Source organism: Schistocerca gregaria, chromosome 2, assembly GCF_023897955.1.
Source record: "Schistocerca gregaria isolate iqSchGreg1 chromosome 2, iqSchGreg1.2, whole genome shotgun sequence".
Taxonomy (NCBI): domain Eukaryota; kingdom Metazoa; phylum Arthropoda; class Insecta; order Orthoptera; family Acrididae; genus Schistocerca; species Schistocerca gregaria.
In genome coordinates this window covers 781,761,729-781,785,604 of record NC_064921.1, presented here as the reverse complement: position 1 = coordinate 781,785,604, position 23,876 = coordinate 781,761,729, and the positions used below count along the sequence as shown (strand labels likewise).

The 23,876-nt window shown below is 42.7% G+C and overlaps 1 protein-coding gene across 19 annotated transcripts in view; it reads left to right on the top strand.

The window, feature by feature from the left end:
* Positions 1-23,876, top strand: part of LOC126335033 (NAD kinase-like) — a 904,299-nt gene that overhangs the window by 828,508 nt on the left and 51,915 nt on the right. For all 19 annotated transcript variants that reach the window (XM_049997888.1, XM_049997887.1, XM_049997883.1 and 16 more), the window contains one exon: positions 18,354-18,548. In XM_049997888.1, coding sequence (XP_049853845.1) covers positions 18,354-18,548 — 195 coding nt within the window. The remainder of the gene's footprint in view (positions 1-18,353; positions 18,549-23,876) is intronic.

The following is a 23,876-nucleotide window of genomic DNA, read 5'->3' as shown; positions in this document are numbered from 1 at the left end:
GGAAGTACTGCTACCAGCTTCGCGTGCTATGTTGTGCGACGGCTGTAAACCAGTCTTTGACAATTGAAAGAACGCTTGGGTTCGTATCTCAAAATAGTGGGTCCGAGGAATAACCTTGAATATGAACTGGGTGCATGGGACCCTTAAGATTTAAGAGTAGAGGACTGGGACACGATCACCATAGAGTTTTTGTCGACCACCGGTGCTCTTCCCGTAAGTAAAATTGAGGTACTCCTTGTGACTGAATAACAATCAATGCTTACGTTGAGTTTTCTTAGGGGTAAATGGGATTTATTGCTCTCCCAGCCACACATGGCATGCGTCCAGCAGGCTACTGTCAACAGAGAGGTCCATTCTGTTCTGTAGCTGGCATCAGCATAGAGGAAGTGTCACGAAGTGTTAGTGAATCTTAGAGGCGTACCATCGCGTCTAGCCAATCTGTTTATAATCTGGTCAGCCAGTAATCCAACTAATTTCTCGGCCTACGCTTTGGGCGTCAAAATTACAACTTTAATTAAAAATGTTATTTAATTTGAGAATAGTTAATTCTGTGTGTGGGGGGGGAGGGGGGGGTAGTTTATGCTAAAAGGTTAAGTTACTTAGCAGGGGCTGGTTAGGAGCCAGTTAGATCACGCTGCAATGTGCACATAATACAGAATGATTGATATAGGTATGATATATGATACTGTAGGGTATCGGACAATGAAACAGGGATAATCAATGTATTGAGAAATTGCAAACAAGCGTAAACAACATGACAAAGTTGTTACACTAGAATGACAAACAAATGCTGTTCAGAGTGCAAAATTCTCTCAGGGCTTTTGCTAGAGTCACGTCAGAGACACATGTCGCGTCTAATGAGAAGTTCTGGCTAACTACGGGACGAGGGTTTAGGAAAACAAATAATTACTGCTGGGATCGTAGAGACGACGAGCTGACGGAAGGAGCTACCAGCGTGGTTTGAGGCGGTCGGGGGATCTCGCGATCACCACGTCCATCGCGCGGCTAGGGACGACGCGTTCCAGGCCGTCAGCATGCTCTTTCTCTAGTGTGGACCAGGCGCCAGTCGCAATCTCTGGAAGCGCAACCATTTCCAAGTAGTAGTGATTACTGAGGTCTGTTCACCCCTGCAAGACCCAAACAGGACAGCCTTCACGGTACTCCTCCAAGGCTCCAACTGAACTCTCCACTGGAGCGGTCTCCTCCGTTTGCTATTCTTTCCTCATGGCTTTGTCTCATCCTTTGAAACATTGTACGTTCGCCAGCCAGTGGAGTGTGCCTTTGTCAGCGTGTCCATCCTACAGCCGAAGAGCTAAGGAGAGAGATGCCAAGCCGTCTGCCGACTAACAGATAGTGGGAAGTTTCCTCCTCTTGACGTAGCGGTACGACTTCCTTTCCCACGGACTGCTGTCGTGGAACTGAATTGTGCCTACACCAGTGATTGGAATCAAATCGTACGTAGATAAAATCATTCGCATTGAAAATCATTGTAGTCGTTCGTTTTTGTCGTTGGAGCACGGAGTGCTGTACAAGGCAGAATTTCCAGTTGAGTGGCTCCCGATGGACGCAGCCGGTGTTGGGGACTCTTTGGAGTGGTCCACGAACGTCACAATACCTGACCAGCACACCAAACAATTACGTCATTTTGTCGCTACAGTCGAATCAAGAGTTAACCACGACGTCACTGGAGCTCTTAAGCCTTGGAATGTACTATGTGGAGAAAACAGTTCTTCGGTGTGTACTTAGAGAGATTAGACTGCGTATTTATAGGAGATTTTGTTAGGAATAACGAAGTTGACCTCTGATTATTTCGCCCCAGAACAACTTGTTCTACTTTCGGATTGTGTGAACATGGAGGATGTGATTCCATCTACTCACTAAATTACGTAAATCACACACACTTTGTCGCAAATCCCAAAAACACTGTAGAATTAGACTGTACATCTGTACACTTATCCCTGTAAGTTATTAATAATGGAAGTACACTATCATGACTAAGTACGGTATAAACATAAACAGCGTGGTTCGACAGCTGTCACATAGTTTTCCCTCGCCGCGAACGTAGACCAGTAGCGAACAAGCAGCTGTAATTATATTGGTCGGAGCCCAGAAACTAAAAGCGGACGCCACGATTTACGGGTGCGACCTTATCAGACATTAAAGTAGGCCATATGCCAACTCAGTTTGAAATTAACACTACACACGCATTTGTAACACTACCCACCAAAAGGCACACAAGGCACACAAAAACATGCAACTGCAGCGGCATTAATTAAAAGGAAAGAGAGAGTTTAAGTAAAACGGAAAATACTTGTAACTAATGGCGGGTGGGCAAAGCTGCATTGAAAGTTAATAATTCACTTCCAGAAGTTTTCATTATGCGGCGAAAATTAAGAAAAGGAAAAGGAAGAATGTAGTTTTATAATGAAACAATCAACTTACAATCCGAACTGCTGAATTCTTTTAGTCTGCAATGCAGCTAATCTCTTCGTTTTTGGAGAGGCTTGGCGGCTTGAGGTACTTGAGATAAAGTTGTTACAACAACGCCGCTCATCTTCGTTCCATGGCGAAGTATCCTGCTAATCTCTTTCCTCCGTTATGCTGCAAAGTCATCCGCAATGGCATTTAACGGGCTGAGTAGGTGCCCCTCATGAACCATGGACCTTGCCGTTGGTGGGGAGGCTTGCGTGCCTCAGCGATACAGATGGCCGTACCGTAGGTGCAACCACAACGGAGGGGTATCTGTTGAGAGGCCAGACAAACGTGTGGTTCCTGAAGAGGGGCAGCAGCCTTTTCAGTAGTTGCAGGGGCAACAGTCTGGATGATTGACTGATCTGGCCTTGCAACATTAACCAAAACGGCCTTGCTGTGCTGGTACTGCGAACGGCTGAAAGCAAGGGGAAACTACAGCCGTAATTTTTCCCGAGGACATGCAGCTTTACTGTATGATTAAATGATGATGGCATCCTCTTGGGTAAAATATTCCGGAGGTAAAATAGTCCCCCATTCGGATCTCCGGGCGGGGACTACTCAGAAGGATGTCGTTATCAGGAGAAAGAAAACTGGCATTCTACGGATCGGAGCGTGGAATGTCAGATCCCTTAATCGGGCAGGTAGGTTAGAAAATTTAAAAAGGGAAATGGATAGGTTAAAGTTAGATATAGTGGGAATTAGTGAGGTTCGGTGGCAGGAGGAACAAGACTTCTGGTCAGGTGACTACAGGGTTATAAACACAAAATCAAATAGGGGTAATGCAGGAGTAGGTTTAATAATGAATAGGAAAATAGGAATGCGGGTAAGCTACTACAAACAGCATAGTGAACGCATTATTGTGGCCAAGATAGATACGAAGCCCACACCTACTACAGTAGTACAAGTTTATATGCCAACTAGCTCTGCAGATGATGAAGAAATTGAAGAAATGTACGATGAAATAAAAGAAATTATTCAGATAGTGAAGGGAGACGAAAATTTAATAGTAATGGGTGACTGGAATTCGAGTGTAGGAAAAGGGAGAGAAGGAAACATAGTAGGTGAATATGGATTGGGGCTAAGAAATGAAAGAGGAAGCCGCCTAGTAGAATTTTGCACAGAGCACAACTTAATCATAGCTAACACTTGGTTTAAGAATCATGAAAGAAGGTTGTATACGTGGAAGAACCCTGGAGATACTAAAAGTTATCAGATAGATTATGTAATGGTAAGACAGAGATTTAGGAACCAGGTTTTAAGTTGTAAGACATTTCCAGGGGCAGATGTGGACTCTGACCACAATCTATTGGTTATGACCTGTAGATTAAAACTGAAGAAACTGCAAAAATGTGAGAAATTAAGGAGATGGGACCTGGATAAACTGAAAGAACCAGAGGTTGTACAGAGTTTCAGAGAGAGCATAAGGAAACAATTGACAGGAATAGGGGAAAGAAATACAGTAGAAGAAGAATGGGTAGCTCTGAGGGATGTAGTAGTGAAGGCAGCAGAGGATAAAGTAGGTACAAAGACAAGGGCTGCTAGAAATCCTTGGGTAACAGAAGAAATATTGAATTTAATTGATGAAAGGAGAAAATATAAAAATGCAGTAAATGAAGCAGGCAAAAAGGAATACAAACGTCTCAAAAATGAGATCGACAGGAAGTGCAAAATGGCTAAGCAGGGATGGCTAGAGGACAAATGTAAGGATGTAGAGGCTTATCTCACTAGGGGTAAGATAGATACTGCCTACAGGAAAATTAAAGAGACCTTTGGAGAGAAGAGAACCACGTGTATGAATATCAAGAGCTCAGATGGCAGCCCAGTTCTAAGCAAAGAAGGGAAGGCAGAAAGGTGGAAGGAGTATATAGAAGGCTTATACAAGGGCGATGTACTTGAGGACAATATTATGGAAATAGAAGAGGATGTAGATGAAGACGAAATGGGAGATACGATACTGCGTGAAGAGTTTGACAGAGGACTGAAAGACCTGAGTCGAAACAAGGCCCCCGGAGTAGACAACATTCCGTTAGAACTACTGACGGCCTTGGGAGAGCCAGTCATGACAAAACTCTACCAGCTGGTGAGCAAGATGTATGAGACAGGCGAAATACCCTCAGACTTCAAGAAGAATATAATAATTCCAATCCCAAAGAAAGCAGGTGCTGACAGATGTGAAAATTACCGAACTATCAGTTTAATAAGCCACGGCTGCAAAATACTAACACGAATTCTTTACAGACGAATGGAAAAACTGGTAGATGCAGACCTCGGGGAGGATCAGTTTGGATTCCGTCGAAATGTTGGAACACGTGAGGCAATACTGACCTTACGACTTATCTTAGAAGAAAGATTAAGAAAAGGCAAACCTACGTTTCTAGCATTTGTAGACTTAGAGAAAGCTTTTGACAATGTTGACTGGAATACTCTTTTCAAATTCTAAAGGTGGCAGGGGTAAAATACAGGGAGCGAAAGGCTATTTATAATTTGTACAGAAACCAGATAGCAGTAATAAGAGTCGAGGGGCATGAAAGGGAAGCAGTGGTTGGGAAAGGAGTGAGACAGGGTTGTAGCCTCTCCCCGATGTTATTCAATCTGTATACTGAGCAAGCAGTAAAGGAAACAAAAGAAAAATTTGGAGTAGGTATTAAAATTCATGGAGACGAAGTAAAAACTTTGAGGTTCGCCGATGACATTGTAATTCTGTCAGAGACGGCAAAGGACTTGGAAGAGCAGTTGAACGGAATGGACAGTGTCTTGAAAGGAGGATATAAGATGAACATTAACAAAAGCAAAACGAGGATAATGGAATGTAGTCAAATTAAATCGGGTGATGCTGAGGGAATTAGATTAGGAAATGAGACACTTAAAGTAGTAAAGGAGTTTTGCTATTTAGGAAGTAAAATAACTGATGATGGTCGAAGTAGAGAGGATATAAAATGTAGACTGGCAATGGCAAGGAAAGCGTTTCTGAAGAAGAGAAATTTGTTAACATCGAATATAGATTTATGTATCAGGAAGTCGTTTCTGAAAGTATTTGTTTGGAGTGTAGCCATGTATGGAAGTGAAACATGGACGATAACTAGTTTGGACAAGAAGAGAATAGAAGCTTTCGAAATGTGGTGCTACAGAAGAATACTGAAGATAAGGTGGATAGATCACATAACTAATGAGGAGGTATTGAATAGGATTGGGGAGAAGAGAAGTTTGTGGCACAACTTGACTAGAAGAAGGGATCGGTTGGTAGGACATGTTTTGAGGCATCAAGGGATCACAAATTTAGCATTGGAGGGCAGCGTGGAGGGTAAAAATCGTAGAGGGAGACCGAGAGATGAGTACACTAAGCAGATTCAGAAGGATGTAGGTTGCAGTAGGTACTGGGAGATGAAGCAGCTTGCACAGGATAGAGTAGCATGGAGAGCTGCATCAAACCAGTCCCAGGACTGAAGACAAGAACAACAACAGCATGTACTCGTCTCTTACTCGTTTTACACATCTGGTTCTCGTTTTAGTACCGTTTGAGACACAGTCCATGTAGTGATACTCGAACCGTACGATCTCCCTGTTCGTAATGATCACTTCAATTTTCATCACGCACTACGACGGTAATCGGAATCCTCAATCGTTCACTTCCACGATTCTCTGTCTCGGCAAATTTTTTTTCATCGCATTATCTCGCCATATTGTCACCCACAAACTCACCAACACTCCTTCACCGTATCTCGCTCTGTGCTTCCATGTCAACGATTTACATAGCAGTTCATCGCATCACAATTTAATAGTACCAATGCAGGCAAAATAAAAGAATTTAAAGTCTTTCCATATTCAAGTAATTTTAAGAAAACTTATCAATTAGAGAAAAAGAAATAATTTGCTGTTACGGCTTAACATTTTTACCAAACACAGCAATGCTACACCATCAAGAATGTGAATACTTAGTCTAAGATAGCGAAAGAAATGTTAGAAAAGAAATCCATCACTAATGGCTACATCTCCACAACTTGACGACGGAGTTCAGGTGGTGAGATGTGAAGCGGCCGCGGATCATTTAAGTGACCTGGAGGTCGGCGCTGACATAAGCAGGGAGCGGTGTCCCCTGTCACTTATTCGGAGGCGGATGAGTCACCTACCTCTGGCGGGAACCAAGTTGGCCGGCGTCTTGTCTCTGGCCGCGAGGGATTGTAACGCTCGCCGCGTCCGTAGCGTACCGAGCCCCAGTCGCGAGCCTCGCCAGGATCTGCATGATGAACACCTGTTAGAACTCTGCCAACGTAGCTGGGCTCAAGTCGGGCTGGAGCTGATCAACCCCGCCGGTCCACGATAACATGGGGCGAGTTTTCTGACGTCACGTCGTACAATCTAATACGTTAGCAGCGCTTAAGTCCCAGTAAGTACCACCTCTGGTACTATATGCAAACATCCGAATATTAATCTTGGATATGCGAGTCTCGCTGCCAGATTTGAGCTTCCGTAATTGACTTTCGCTTCATGTAAACATTGAGCCATTTGAGCCCTGCCAGGATACTACTTGCTTTTAAAAGGTGATGGTTGACGTGTACAAAGTCACCTTGTGTGGAGTGAAGGAAAAAGTAATAATATTGATCTCCCGAGAAAGTCATTAATTTTCTTTATTAAATCGAAAAGGATCACATTGTATCGTGTTAATCGGAAAGAGGTACAGAAATGATGGTAAATTATCGAAACTGAATTAAAATACATTATACGCAACTGGCTCATTTGTAAACTGTTATACTCACTCCCCCTTCTAGCGGGAATCAGAGGCTGCTGAGGAAACATTCTCAGATTCTGTACACAGAGATAAGCATGCATCTTTGCACATTGGAAAATTGTCGAGGCATTGCAGGTATCCAAAACGAAATACAATAATCTTCCACCGGGGATAACTTCGCACTTTTTTAAGTAATGCGCGTGCTCGATATGGGAGTACTAAAAATTTCGGACGCGTTAATTCGCGTTAGTAAAATTTTCGTACCTATATTCTTGAATACTCCCCTCTTCACTCACTGAGACTTTAGTTCATCTGCATGGAAACCTACCTCCAATTAATTACGAAGTTATTGGCAACCCTACTTCATCAAAACGGAGCAGCTGATTTATGAACACCAATCGTGGCAAGCATCTGACGCTCGGAAAACCGATATTTGATCGGATTAGCAAAGTCGGTCTAGGCGTAACACGACGGCGAAATTAGACTTCCGCAATTAGATTTTTGACTTCCGCAAGTTGGGCCGCTTATAAACATAGTGGTTGTGAGTCGTGCACGTTAAAAACGCATTACATCGAATCGGATTTTAGGAATCCGCTACGAAAGGTGAAAGAAAATCTTCTACGTCACAAGCAGAACCGAACAGACGACATACTGGAATATAACATGAAAAGCTAAAGTGCCGAATTTGGTGGTTTGTATTAGCTTTTTTTCGTTAGTCAGAAGTTCTGTTTGGAGGCACCTGCACATTAAACACACAATTAAAAACGCATTATTTTTGGTACGATTTACTACAATCAAATGTCGAGAAACTGTTCGCCGTTGATTAGAAGTGTTATCGTAATTGTGAATGCAGAGTTGTGGGGATTTGAACTTCTCCATATGTTTTACTCTATGTGCATTTCTACCGGTCACGTAGAAATTAAAATTTGGTTTCAGGTGAATATGGAAACTAACTCCTTTCGTTTGGCCAAACATATTTGGTAGCTTAATGCTTTCTGATGCTGGTGATGTATATTTCATGCCCACGTGGACATAATATGCTCCACCCTGACTAATGTTGGAAATGGTTTCCTGTCTCAAATATTTTGTTAATGATTTTTGTCTAGGAGAAAATACAGTCCTCCAGAAAAAATGTATACACACTTTAAGGAACAAAAGTACTACTTATGTGTTCATTTTACATGTAATAATTAATCACACATGATGTACAACCTTCAGTTTAGCACGTGGTTACTTTAGATGTTCAAAAAGTTGACAGTTGGCGGCTATACAGATAACAGGACGAGCGGTCGCCGCTTCTACGCGTCAGTGTTAGAGTGGAGATTGCTGCACATGTCGTTGTAATCTCCTGGCGATGTTACTCCAGCGTGCGTGGCTTACGTCGATAGACGTTCTCTTTCATAGTTCCCCACAAGTAAAAGGCCATAGGTTTTAAATCTGACGACCGTGGAGGGAGCTCAATTGGCCCTTTTCGTCCAATCCAATCCCCGGAAAATTGTCATCCAGGAAAGCTCGTACGACTAGGTGGTAGTGTGGTGGCGCCCTGTCCTGTTGGTAGAAGACATCATCAGCTCCATAAGGCGCACGTATACCTTGCAAAACTGAAGTGCGTAACATTTCCAGGTACACTTCTCCTGTGCAAGTAGCAGCAAAGAAAAAGGGTCGTAATAAGTCCACACCATATTAACCTCTGTTACATTGACCGCTTTATCCACGAAAACTTGCGGATTTTCCGGTGTCCAATACACACTGTTATGCCGATTCACGGTTCCATTAAGTTTAACTTGTGCCTCGTCGTTCCACACTACCTTCATCACAAATTGTTCATCGGTTACCATTTGCTGATACCATTCGCAAAATTGCATTCGGCGATCAGGACTGTCGTCATTAATCGCGAGCAGTAATCGTGGAATGTAAGCTTTCCACTTTGTAGCTTTCAGAATTCTTCGTACACTTGTACTGATAATCCCCACTTGATGTGCACAATGCGTACCAGTCTTCTGCGGAGAATTAACAGAAGTTTCCAACGCGAGAGCCGACGAAGCAGGACTTCTAGCTGTACGCTGTCTTCCTGGTCTTCCTTCGTGAATATCACAAATCGTCCCATGCAACACAAGCTTGCCACTGATGTGTTTAATTGTAAAGCGGATTGGCAGTTCTGTTTCAAACTCTCTTCCACTGACGATACACTTCGACGGCATTATCAAACTTGAAAAACCACTTCACAATAAATTTTCGTTGCTCGAATGTCAAGCGTGCTCCAGCCATCTTGTTTTCGCGACACCGAAATGAAAGTACTAGCGTCTGTTGAGTCAAAGACCATACTACAACGCACGTTTAACTCAAATCGATATTTCGATCGAGCCTGACAAAGAGTGCATACATTTTTCTGGCGGACTCTGTAGTACTCATTTAAAGATCTGTTCTCATCGTGCTTAACTACCTTGAATCAGTTGAACACTCCAGAATGACTTTGTGTTTCCTTCGCGCATCTTTGAGAATCGCGAACGAAGTTAAAGCAGCAGCTACTTTACGGATATCTGTGTGTTTTCGGAATCAAAATCTGTGGGGGTCACAGCGCCCGATGCAGTGGACGGTGGCCCGGTCGTTTTGTGTTGCGGTCGGGGAGCACGTACCACGAGACTATTTCCCATCACTCTCGCGAGTAACGTTGGAAACCACGTAAATTTCTGCGTACCAAAATTTCTAAAGGTGCTGAGGAAGATAGAAAGAGGCAGCTGGTACCGTACTTTCTCAGTCTCTTTCAATTAACAGTACGTAATCGCCTTTTTTGTGCTCCGATTGCGTTTTACAACTGGTTCTCTTCATTTTCCTTGCTGCAGCAGGGCATGTCACTCATATGAAAACAGCTATATGGGTCAGCAACATTTTGATAGGTTACCTATGTGAACTGAAATAATGCAAAACTACATAATTTTACACTTCAGATCGGATTTACGTGTACAAAAATTTTTCATGTGCTTCTGTCCAACAACATGGGGTTCCCAGAAACCTACTGATGATAACTGAAACATTTTACAGCATGTTTCTCCATGTTGCGTCTCTTTATACACTTACGTTTTCGCCGTAGGGTAACTTTGAACCCCTGTATCCTGGAAAGAGATACAGATATGAAGAAAATTTTCAAGGTTCTTCGAGATCGACATCGTCGGAACGTATCGTAAAAATTTCAGCGATTTACTGTGTATAGCCGTCTTGGAATCCGCGTATCGCTTTTGGTACCAAAAACCATTTTTTTTTCAGGAACCGCCCCTGAGCTAAATGCTTCCATAAGCCATTTAAGGGGCATCGTAGATCACATCTAAAGGGAAAAGGACCAACCAATTTGCTACGTTTGCCTAAGCTGGAGGAAGTGTGTAATATTCAGTCGTCGACCCTGTACTTTTTTAGGTGACTGGGACGTTTAGCCAATCATTACAGACATAGGGACATTCCTTTGCTGAAAGGTAAAGAGCGGAGCTAATTCACCTGAAAATTTGGTATAGAACTAGACAGATAACTCCTTGAGGCTCTGGGAAATGTTGAGCAGAGGAAACGCGCAGGACAGTTCGATGGTAACTCGTCGTACGATGCCCAAGACTTCTCGGCTACACGAGAATCATGGATACAACTAGAAATATATGAGAATCTGAGGTCCAGTCAGTTCGGATCCTGGGATAGGCTGAATGTGAGCACGCATCCCCGGGAGTGCCTTCACGTCGATCCCCGTTGTTGCAGGTCGGAGGTTGTATTGCTGCGGCTGCTAGGAGAAGGTGCTTGTTTTCAGAGGGTCCAGCGCGGCAATGGGGTGAGCCTTTAGGGACAGTAGATTGGAAGAAAATACAAACCTTAAAAAGAAAAAGAAAGAGAAAGAGCGTATGTTGTGGCGTCGTGTGGCTGCAAGGGCTTAACTGGTCACTGACGAAAAGAAAAGACTGAGTTCTTTTGAGCTATGGTGGTACAGGCGCGTCCTGAAAATCAAATGGACTGATAAAATCACGCATGAGGAAGTGTTTCCAAAAGTGAGAAAGGCAACTTATGGAACACTGTTGATGAAAAACGTCGGTTTCCAGCAGGGTGGCAGTATTTAAGTACCGCAGCATTTAAATTTGGCCACCCGGCTGGAAACCCGAGAGCTTCTCATCAACAACATACGTCGGGAGAATCTACATTCATTTTACAGAACGCTGTGTAGAAAGAAGAGTTAAGATAATCATTCGTCTGTTGAAACACGATTGGTTCGTAAAACGTTTATAGTGTTTTATGATATTGGAAAAAGGAAAGCCAGAATTAAAATGCTCCAAATTTTGAAAGACGTCGGCTGGAGCTCCTACACAGAAATGGAGGAGACGTGAAGACTGTAGAGCTGCTGCCCCAATCTATCCTCGAAATGAGCACTAGACGTAGGACGTGTTGAGCTGATAATGGTTCAAATGGCTCTGAGCACTATGGGACTTAACTTCTGAGGAGGTCATCAGTCCGCTAGAACTTAGAACTAGTTAAACTTAACTAACCTAAGGACAGCACACACATTCATGGCCGAGGCAGGATTCGAACCTTCGACCGTAGCGGTCGTGCGGTTCCAGACTGCAGCGCCTAGATCCGCTCGGCCACTTCGGCTGGCAGCTGATAATGGGTACATCTAGAGCTTGTTACCACTAGAGTGATAGTGATAGGCTATCATTAGTGGGTGACTGGGTACTTACTTGCTGTACCCTTCTTCCGTACAGCTCGCGACGAACTGAGCACCTCCCCCCCCTCTCCCCCTACCGCCTCCCTTATGATAATAGTTCCAAGATTTTCAAAACAAAAACATCAACGTCAATGTGAGCTACGCACTAGAGGTAACGCGCTCCCAAAAAGAAACGTACAGATGTCGAAGAATGAAGATTAACTGGGAACCGAAAAAGGAGAGAAACGCATATGTATGTGACCCTGAACCGGCAGTGTGTTGTCTGTATAGGAAGCACGCAGTCCCTTGCTTCAAAGAAACGATGTCTCAGTTGTCTTCGCGCCTACATTGTGAGCAATAAGTAATGAAAGTTTACAATATAATACGACAAAGTCTAAATTTCGACCCTGCAAGATACATGGCCTTGCCGCAGTGGTGACACCGGCTCCCTTCAGATCACCTAAGTTAAACGCAGTCGGGCTGGGCTAGCACTTGGATGGGTGACCGTCTGGTCTGCCGAGCGCTGTTTTCAAACGGGGCGCACTTTGCACTTGTGAGGCAAACTGAGGAGCTGCTTAGGCGAGAAGTAGCGGCTCCGGTCTCGTAAACTGACATTCGGTCGGAGAGCGGTGTGCTGCCCACATGCCCCTCCGCATCGGGTGACGCCTGTGGGTGAGGATGACACGGCGGCCGGTCGGTACCGTTGGGCCTGCGTGGCGTGTTGGGGTGGAGTTTAGCTTAAGATACACCGTGGTGACAAGTCACAGGTTAGCGAAACAAGTAAACAAGGTTTAAAAGGGCAGGTGATTCATTGTGGAATGGTTCCCGACGTCATTGTGGCCGGACTACGGGAATTAACGCTTCTAACGCGGAATGGTAGTTGGAGCAAGATGCATGGGACATTCCATTTAGGAAATCGCTAGGGAATTAAGTATTCAGAGATCGAGGGTGTAAATAGTGTGCCGATAATACAAAATTTCAGTCATTTACCTCTCACACAGGGACAACACATTGGCCGCGGCGTTTGCATAGTTGTCATTGCTGACAGGCAAGCAACGCTGCGTGAAATAACCGCAGGAATTAATGTGAGACGTACGAAGAACATATCAGTTGGGACAGTGACGCGAAATTTTGCGTTAATTGGCGATGGCATCAGACGACCGACGCGGGTGCCTTCGCTAACAGCACGACATGGCCTGGAGTGCCTCTCTTGGGCTCATGAACATATAGTTTGGACCCTAGACGACTGCAAAACCGTGGGCTGGTCAGATGAGTCCCGATTTCGGTTGGTAAGAACTGATGGTAGTGTTAGTTTGACGTAGTCACGACGAAGCCAAAGAACCAGGTTGTCAAAAATGCGCTGTGGAAGTTGGTGGTGGCTTCATAATGGCGTGGGCTGAATTTACATGGAAAGGACTGAGTCCTGTGGTCCAATTGAACCGATCATTGATTGAAAATGATTATGTTCAGCTACTTGGGGACCATTTACAGCCATTCATGGACCTCATGTTCCCAAACAACGTTGGAATTTTTATGGGTGACAATGCGCCATGTCACCTGGCTACAGTCGTTCGCGATTGGTTTGAAGAACGATCGGGAGAATTTGAGCGAATAGTTTGGCCACTCAGATCGTCCGATATGAATCCCATCGAATATTTATGGGACATAATAGACAGGTCACTTAGTGCACAAAATCCTGCACCGGAGTCACTTCCACAATTATGGACAGTTACAGAGACGGCATGGCAGATTATGTCGGAGAGGGACTTTCACCTCGTGTTGAGTCCATGCAACGCCGAGCTGCTGCACTACGCCGGGGAAAAATGCGTCCGACACGGTATTAGGTGGTACCCCATTACTTTTGTCACCTCAGTGTAAGTTACATACTCCGGAGCCCTTGAAGCAGTCACGGTAGCCCCTAACATGCTGCAGGGCCCCGCTACGCTGTACAGGGCGCCGAATGTCCAACAGAAACGAAAGTAACATGAAATGTTCACCAAGGAAGTGTGATAGTACCTGCAATGTCCTCGGTAAACGTAAACAGTGTATCCGATAGAATCAGCAGCACTGTTCGTTCGCTGATCGTGCTGTTGCCCACAGGAAAGAATCGACGTTGGACGTTCAATGTTGGGAGTAAGCTTCGAAGGGTCATACGAAGAAGCTGTGTGAAACGAGACGAACACTTTTAAACCGTATTGGGAAAAACTAATGGAAGACTTGGAATCGTTGGGTTATGCGAAACTGCAGTGTATCTGAAAAAGGAATCGAAGACGAGAGCTACGAAATCTAGAGTATTTATCCAACATTCAAAGTTCGTACCAAGGAGCTCAAGATAACATTCCTTGCGAATAGATAGAGCAACAGAGACACACAAAGAGCTGTGAGGTACAGCTAAGACTATACGAAGGTACAGAAGAGTAAGGGAACAAAAGAGGATTTCCGACAATGGGGGTATTGTTCTCCTTACGTTAACAAACAGTCCAGTTGAGCTAGCTTAAAGACCTTGACATAAACAAGCTTATTTTATTAATGTTGGTGATAATTAATAGAAATAACTGTCATGTTAATTACCATAATTTACGTGCTAGATGGCTGCCCAATGAGTTCATGTTTACTCAGGTGTTCAATGCTTTAAGCTTAAAGTGATAACTCTCATTTCTAATAGTGGCAATGTGTACCCAAAAATATGACGCCCCCACTGCCCCACTCCCTCTGTGCTGCTATTGGTCGTACCACCACCACTTATCCTTAGCATTCCGAGACTATCATTCTTAATGTGGACCTCACTAGAGCAACAGCAGCAATACCAGTAAATTCAGGCGAATGCTGCAAATTAATTTGCAGCATAGTATAGCATCCAGTAGTTTTGGCCCACTTTTCGCGGATGTACGGCACCCACAGTATTCTCTGCAACACGTGACACTATTTACGGTTTCGTGGCTTATTTTTATCTATTTTTTGAGAAGCTGCACATTATACGTTAATGTCTGATTCCCCTGCGGGTTTTAGAATGATACACGTAAATATGGGTTTCAGTGCTACTTTCCTGCACTTTTTAGGAAGATATAGATGTAAATTTTGGTTTCGTGAGTAATTTCGCTGATTTTTTAAGAAGGTGCGCGTAAATAGTGGTTTTGGAGTTACTTTTGTTATAATTTTTTATGGAGACAAGGAGGAACAGAGATTTGTAACTACCACCAGCATACATTTACAGTAGGCACTTCAAATGTACGATGCTGTATACAGTTTTTGGGGTAATTTTACCGATTTTTTCGAGAAGACACGCGTAAGTACTTTACTGTGAATGTATATAATATTCCTGCCATATATCTTCTATAAGTAAACCGCTGATGTGTACGGCTTTAAAGATTTTTTCCTGGTATTCCACAAATAGCTAATTTTTCTTAGGAAGACACACGTAAAAATATAGTCAAACAATCACTACGTCGCTTTAATCTAACAAATTCCACGGATATTCAGCGTTAAACAACTTTTATTTAACAATAAAATGAACTTACAATCTACACTTTGTGTGTGACGTAACTAACAGCCCACTCGACTCGCCTGGGCCCGTCAACACCGACACTGGACTGTTGATAACTTGAAACATGATGTCTGGTCGGACGACTCTCGTTTCGATTTGTATCGAGCGGATGGATGTGTACGGGTAAGGAGACAACCTCGCGAATCCGTGGACTCTGTATGTCAGCGGCGGACTGTTCAAGCCGTTAAAGGCTCTGTGATGCTGTGGGGCACGTGCAGATGGAGTGATACGGGACCCCTGATACGTCTAGATGCGACTCTACAGGTGCACTTACTTAAGCATCCTTTCTGATCACCTGCATCCATTCATGTCCATTTGTATTCAGACGGACTTCGGCAATTTCAGCAGGACAATGCGAGACCCCACACTTCTAGAATTGCTAGAGAGTGGCTCCAGGAACACTCTCCACAAAAATGTACTGGAGAATGATGAATACAAGTTATACTGGAACAGAACCATTGTAACAGATAAAACACCACCACATAACAAACCTGACATCATACTCACCAGTAAAAAGAAGAAATTAACACAACTAATCGAAATATCCATACCCAATACAACAAATATAAAGACGAAAACAGGAGAGAAAATTGAAAAAATACATAGAACTGACTGAGAAAGTCCAGGACATGTGGCATCAAGATAAAGTTGACATTATAGCAAGTATACTATCAACTACAGGGGTCATACCAAACAATATTCACCAGTACATCAACGCAATACAGCTACACCCAAACGTATATATACAACTACAGAAATCTGTAATTATTGATACATGTTCAATTACCCGAAAGCTCCTAAATGCAATGTAACATATACCGTACAGTTAAGAGTCACGCTTGATCAAGGTCGGCGTCACTTTCCATTTTTAACCAGACATAACGTTTGAGAAAGGAAAGGAATAATAATAATAATAATAATAATAATAATAATAATAATAATAATAATAATAATAATAATCCAGAAAAATTGCTCAGCGTGCTGTGGAAAGCCCTTTTAATAGATGGAACACCCATCTACACTCTTAGGAAAAGCCATGTCACTGGTTACTGCGAGCCTTATCGGCCATATAGTAAAGCAGTAATAATAAAAGCACACATTTTAACAACAGCGTTACGCCTCCGTATTCCCACGTTTTTTTTTTTACTTTCGGAGCATCACATATAAACCATTACAAACATATCACTAAATTTTTAACTGAACTTAGTAAGTTATTAATCTGAAAACTAACGTATGCTATGCTTTGCGATCTGATGATGGCATTAGACGTTTTTATCACAGGCTTAACGAAACAGTTGTGTACTGTGGCGGAGGCCAACAGAAGCGAACTTGTTTAAATTGTTCGGTAGATTTTTCGCACCTACTCCTGTTACAGTGACACCACAATAGTCGGAACGTATTGAGCGCTAGATTTACATTGGGTATCAAAAATCCATATTGCTCCTAGAGGCATCGCATATGGTTCCTTGTATCCAAAGACGCGATAATCATTGCTGAACAAATAATCAGTAATATGATTAGCTCAGTGGAGCAGAAAGCAAACGTGAAAGACAAATTAAGACGTCGAAAAGAACGGGCGAAAACATTTCTGGCTCTTCAGCAAGCAGAAAATATTCATCTGGCAAATGTATCGTGTAAGAATATATGGAATGAACTACTCCAGCTGGCAGCTGCTTTCCTGTTTATGCATTTGTTGGCCCCATCTGTTTGCCTCTTTTAATTAACAGGTACATACAGTGGACTTCCCTGCTAGCATGGAGAAATGTATACGTTCGTGCCATTTGGTGTGTAGTGTTTAAAGAGCAATGCAGCAAATTTGATACCATCTGACGCTTTAATTGCTGCGCTCGCGCTCCCCGAAAGCTGTTTGATACCGGGGTCTGAAAAATACTGATGTTATTGAGCAGCATCACTCCGAAAAGTCTCCTACTTGTCGTGAGAAAGTGCATCTTCTTTCTCACTCCTTTTTTCCCCGCAAATAGCTAATCACTAACCCATTTTTCGCGTTCTTCCGCGATTCTGTGCAGTTATTTATAGCACCGTCCTATGTATACAGGATGTTCGGAAATTCCCGTTACAAACTCCTAGGGCTTGTAGGGTGAAGGGGTTACGTAATATTTTGGGTAGGAACCATTGTCCAATTCAAATGTGTAATGCTCCAGTGTCTGCTGAGGGGAAAGGGAAAAGCCTCAGGGTTGCTTGTCCTGGAATGCAATTGGGGTAGACAAGATGACATGTGCTACGTCAGACGGTCACGTGATGTCACGTATCGCCTGCGTTGCTGCAAGACCGTCTGTGCGTCTCCGATACGGTAGACATGGTTCGGTACACGTTTTCAAAGTACACAGACGTGCTCCCTACATACGGCGGAGCATGTAGCAATGGAAGTCGCCTGTATCACAAACGTTTTCCGTAACGTTGCACGTGATGATTCGTAGTTGTGGGACTACACGAAGGGGATTTCTCCACTTTCTTTAAAGTGCGTCTGTTGTGATCGGCATATTTATAAAACTAACACTGTCCTCATTTTACAGTTGACTTCATTAAGACTGGCTTAGGTACATAGGGATGGCGAGAGTGTGATTTGAGTCGCAAATTTTAAACACAAGTTTTTCACAAGAGTTGTCTTAACGATATGGAAAGAAGCAATGCAGCAGTGCCTTGAGTAGATGACAGAACTGGGCGAAACTCTTTTGCGACAGTTACACACAATTTAACAACTGTATCTCATAAAACAGCACATAAAATACGTTCAGCAACAGTAAGGAATGGGATTGTAATACTCTGAAGCGGCACTGTGTAAACAAGCAAATAAATCAAAATAAAAAACATAGTATTGTAACACCTCTGCCTTCAAGGGAGCCATTCCTTAATGGATGCTTTCAGCATTTTCCTGCTTTTTTTTTGCAGGACGATAAGTTTTTTCGTTGTTTCTGCAGGAAAAGAACATGGTAGTGTTCGTGGAGCAGACGGTGATGGAGGATACGCTGCTGCTCAACAACGCGGGCTTCACGATCGTCAAGGACAAGCTGATGACGTTCCGCGACGGCAAGGACGACCTCACCGACAAGATAGACTTCATCATCTGCCTCGGCGGCGACGGCACCCTGCTCTACGCCAGCCTCTTGTTCCAGGTGTGTGACGGCCTACTCCGCTCGTTCTTCAGCTTACGTTATGCGCTAGCACGGAAATTACACATTTTACTTGTTTTTACATATTTATTAATTAATTTATATATGCGTTTTTCACTTAACATCTACATCCATACTCCGCAAGCCACCTGATGGTGTGTGGCGGAAGGTACTTTGAGTACCTCTATCGGTTCTCCCTTCTATTCCAGTCTCGCATTATTCGTGGAAAGAAAGATTGTCGGTATGCCTCTGTGTGGGCTCCAATCTATCTGATTTTATCCTCTTGGTCTCTTCGCGAGATATACATAGGAGTATATTGCTTGACTCCTCAGTGAAGGTATGTTCTCAACAAAAGCCGGACCGAGCTACTGAGCGTCTCTCTTGCAGAGTTTTCCACTGGAATTTATCTATCATCTCCGTAACGCCTTCGCGATTACTAAATGATCCTGTAACGAAGCGCGCTGCTCTCCGTTGGATCTTCTCTCTCTCTCTCTCTCTCTTCTTTTATCAACCCTATCTGGGACGAATCCCACACGGCTGAGCAGTGTTCAAGCAGTGGGCGAACAAGTGTACTGTAACCTACCTCCTTTGTTTTCGGATTGCATTTCCTTAGGATTCTTCCAATGAATCTGTCTGGCATCTGCTTTACCGCCGATCAACTTTATATGATCATTCCATTTTAAATCACTCCTAATGGTTACTCCCAGATAATTTATGGAATTAACTGCTTCCAGTTGCTGACCTGCTATTTTGTAGCTAAATGATAAAAGCTCTTTCTATGTATTCGCAGCACATCACACTTGCCTACATTGAGATGCAATTCACATTCCCTGCTCCATGCGTCAATTCGTTGCAGATTCTCCTGCATTTCAGTGCAATTTTCCATTGTTACAACCTCTCGGTATACTACAGCATCATCCGCAAAAAGCCTCAGTGAATTTCCGATGTTATCCACAAGGTCATTTATGTATATCGTGAATAGCAACGGTCCTACGACACACCCCAGCGGCACACTTGAAATCACTCTTACTTCGGAAGACTTCTCTCCATTGAGAATGAGATGCCTGTTATCTAGGAACTCTTCAATCCAATCACACAATTGGTCTGATAGTCTATATGCTCTTACTTTGTTCATTAAACGACTGTGGGGAACTGTATCGAACGCCTTGCGGAAGTCAATAAAGACATCCTTAGTGCCCCGACTTTTGAATTTCTGTAGTACACGAGCAAAAAACACTGATGTGTCAAGTCATAGGATAGCGATATGCACATATGCAGATGGCGGTAGTATCGCGTACACAAATTATAAAGGGTAGTGCATTGGTGGAGCTGTCTTTTTGTGGTCGTGTAATTCTCGTGAAAAGAAGGGCACACGACGGCAATTAACAGACTTGGAGCGCGGAATGGTAGTTGGAGCTAGGTGCATGGGACATTGCATTTTGGAAATCGTTAGGGAACATAATATCTCGACATCCACAGTGTCAAGTGTGTGCCAAGAACACCAAATTTCAGACATTACCTCTCACCATGGACAACACAGTGGCCAACTACATTCACTTAGACCGAAAGCGGGGTGTTTGCACTGGGCTAATAGACGAGCACTACTGCGTGAAATAATCGTAGAAATCATTGTGGGACATACGAAGAACGTATCCATTAGGACAGTACGGCGAAATTTGGTGCAAACCGGTATGACAGTAGGCGAACGACACGAGCGCCATTGCTAATGGTACATCATCGCCTGCAGCGCCTCTCTTGGGCTCGTGACCATATCTTTTGGTCCCTAGACGACTCGACTGGTCAGTTGAGTCCCGATTTCAGTTGGTAAGATACTTTGAGGTTTGCTGATGACATTGTAATTCTGTCAGAGACAGCAAATGATTTGGAAGAGCAGTTGAATGGAATGGACAGTGTCTTGAAAGGAGGATATAAGATGAACATCAACAAAAGCAAAACGAGGAGACAATAGCTGCACGGGTTCTTTTTTTCTGGTTCACACTACCTTCTGCAGTAAATTGTTTAATAACTCGAACAAAAGAGAACCGTGATCGTACTTCGCCAGGAAAACCCTGCGCATAAAGCGCGACTGCATCGTCAAAATTCATCCCACTGTCTCCATAAGTGTACACCATCTCAACTGTTTCTTCCATAGAAAGGTAATTCATAAAGACATATGCCACCTATTAATGTCAGGAGAGGAAAGATAAGGGGCGTCGAGAAAGGTAGGGTTAGAATTTCTATGAGCGAGATGCAGCCCGCTTGGCGTAATTCCGCCTAGCAATACTAACTCTGCGTCAAACGCGACTGGTAGCGAACAAAAGCCGCGAACGCAGTCACACAAGGTAATCAAACGTAGGTAGGAGACGAGGTACTGCCAGAATTAAAGCTGTGCGGGCGGGGCGTGAGTCGTGCGTTGTTAGCTCAGTTGGTAGAGCACTTGCCCGCGAAAGGCAAAGGTCCCAAGTAGGCGTCTCAGTCCGGCACACAGTTTTAATCTGCCATGAAGTTTCTTAATCAAACATAAGTCGCCGAAAAGACAATATTTATAAACGTTGTATTGCTATCTGAATACTCAGACGGGTAAAAATAGTGTTTTTATTACATTAATACTTACAGTTTCTAAAGCCCAGTCTTACTACGAGAAAGGGTGAATTTCTCGTCCCTGCACTACCTATTGGCGGCATTCCGAAACATTACGCCGCTCATCAGAAAGGGTTGGATAAGAGCATCGGTTATTGGTCAGGGCTGAGTGGGATATCGATTAGTATAATTCTAAAAATGTAAACGACGTAACAGCCACGATATTCCGAAATAAAATGTGATTTAAGTCAATAAATTTATGAATAGTTTCCTGCGTTTTTCCACCCGAAACTAAAAGACTCAAGTTTTTAAACAAGCACTCCAGTTGTGAGACTTCTCGACAAACAAGAGTGACTACTCCGAATCTATTAAAAAAAATAAGGTTCGTGAGTCAGTTTTTTAGTTAATGAGTTCACTCGTTATTAAGTAGGATGTTTGGTTGGTTAGTTAGCTAGTCAGTTGATTTGTTTCATAATTAAAGGTTGTGTGGCCTCACGACCACGAAACAAACAAAACTTATCCGAATCTGCGGAAAAAATTAATATTTGGGTCAACATTTGTAAAACTAACTTCTCTCTCTCTCTCTCTCTCTCTCTCTCTCTCTCTCTCTCTCTCTCTCTCTAACTCCACCATATGGGGAGAGAGGGAGAGTTTCAGTTTTAGCGAATCAAAATGTAAGAAGTAAATAAGTATTTTCGATTTATTCGTAACCATTTTCCACGCAAAAATGAGAACATGGAGAATCTGACTCTGCAATAAAAAAAGGGGGTTCCCATTTGAAATTTTAAAGTTGCTTCCCGCCCCATCCCAGGGGGCTGTGGTGACAGGCTAATTTTAGCACCAGCAGATGGCCCCCTCGAAAATAATCAACTATGGATTCTACACATTTTTTCGTGTGAAGCTTATTTTTCGAGTTATTCTGGTTTGTCGTCTTAGTAATAATAATAATAACCCCCCTTTTAGTGTGATTAGTTGGTTCAGGACAGAACTAATGAAGCCTTGGACAAGTGCTGTCATGGTCGGGGACGGCGCTTGAACCCTATGCCCGTCCACAATGGTAACGACACTGCTAGCCACACGGAAAATGATTTAAATCCAAATAGAGGTGTTTCGCAGGATATGCTTCCTGCAACCACTCTAGAAGGAAAACAAAGACAGAGGATGAGATGGTCAGATGAAGTTAACCGACACCTCATTTTCTGTTATTACCAAGCAACAAACTTAGGAACCAACACAACTGGATATAGATCACAAGTATACACAACGTTTATTACCAGATACCCAGAATTAAATTTTTTAACAGAACAACATCTAGCTGATCAGATCCTTGTAATAATAAAAAATAACAGGATACCCCAGTCAGAATTAGAAAACATCAAACAACAAAAACAGGAACAGAGTAATGTGCAATCAGAAGAAGAAGAAAATACAGTATTGGACTCAAACATCCCAAAGCAAACAAACAAAGAACAACACGTATCAATTAAACAATCAAAGGAAAATGAAATCTTAAGACAGCCACCAGAACAAGGACAAATAGAACACAAAGTGACATACATGTTAGATATAGAAGAAAAATTTCAGCTGACATATATAGAATACAAAGACACAAATACAGACATTAGACCATTCTTGCATAGACCACCAAATAACCCACAAGGCAAAACAGCAATAACACCTATCAACACAATCATACACAACAAAATAAATGAAAGTACAACTATGGAAGAGTTACAACCTTTGGTTTATATAGGAGCACTCACTACACTAAATATACACACTAGACAGAGATCAGAACCAACCAACACAAAGAAGAAACCCACAAAACCAGCATGGCAAAACAGTCTACAAATCAGAATAGAAAAACTGAGAAAAGACATCAGACAACTAACACAATTATAAGAAATGAAATATCAGACCAAAAATGAAAAAGGTTAGGTAAAATTTTACAACAAGAAGCGATAGAGCAATTAGACGAAAAGAAGCAGAAATTACAAGCAATGGCCAAACGACATAGAAGATACAAAAAAAGTGAAAATAGAAGGAAACAAAACCAAACATTCAACAAAAACCAAAAGAAATTTTACCATACAATAGATAACACACACATTAAAATAGACAATCCATCGAACATAACAGACATGGAAAACTCCTGGAGCAACATATGGTCAAACCCGGTACAACATAACAAGCCTGCACGGTGGATACAAGCAGAAACAGACACATACAAGATGATACCACAAATGCCTGAAGTGATAATTTTGCAACATGAAGTCACCCGAGCAATTAATTCTACTCACAATTGGAAAGCCCCTGGAAAAGATAAAACAGCAAATTTCTGGCTAAAGAAATTCACCTCATCACAGTCACATCTAACTAAATTATTTAACAGTTATATTGTAGACCCATACACATTCCCTGAAACACTTACACATGGAATAGCTTATCTGAAACCTAAAGATCAGACACAGAAAACCCAGCAAAATATCGCCCCGTAACATGCCTACTAACAATATACAAAATATTAACTTCAGTCATTACACAGAAATTAATGACACATACAGTACAGAACAAAATTATAAATGAAGAACAAAAATGCTGCTGCAAAGGAGCATGAGGATGTAAAGAGCAACTGATAACAGATACAGAGGTGACATATCAAGCTAAAACTAAACAAAGGTCGCTACACTACGCATACATTGATTACCAAAAAGCTTTTGATAGTGTACCTCACTCATGGTTACTACAAAT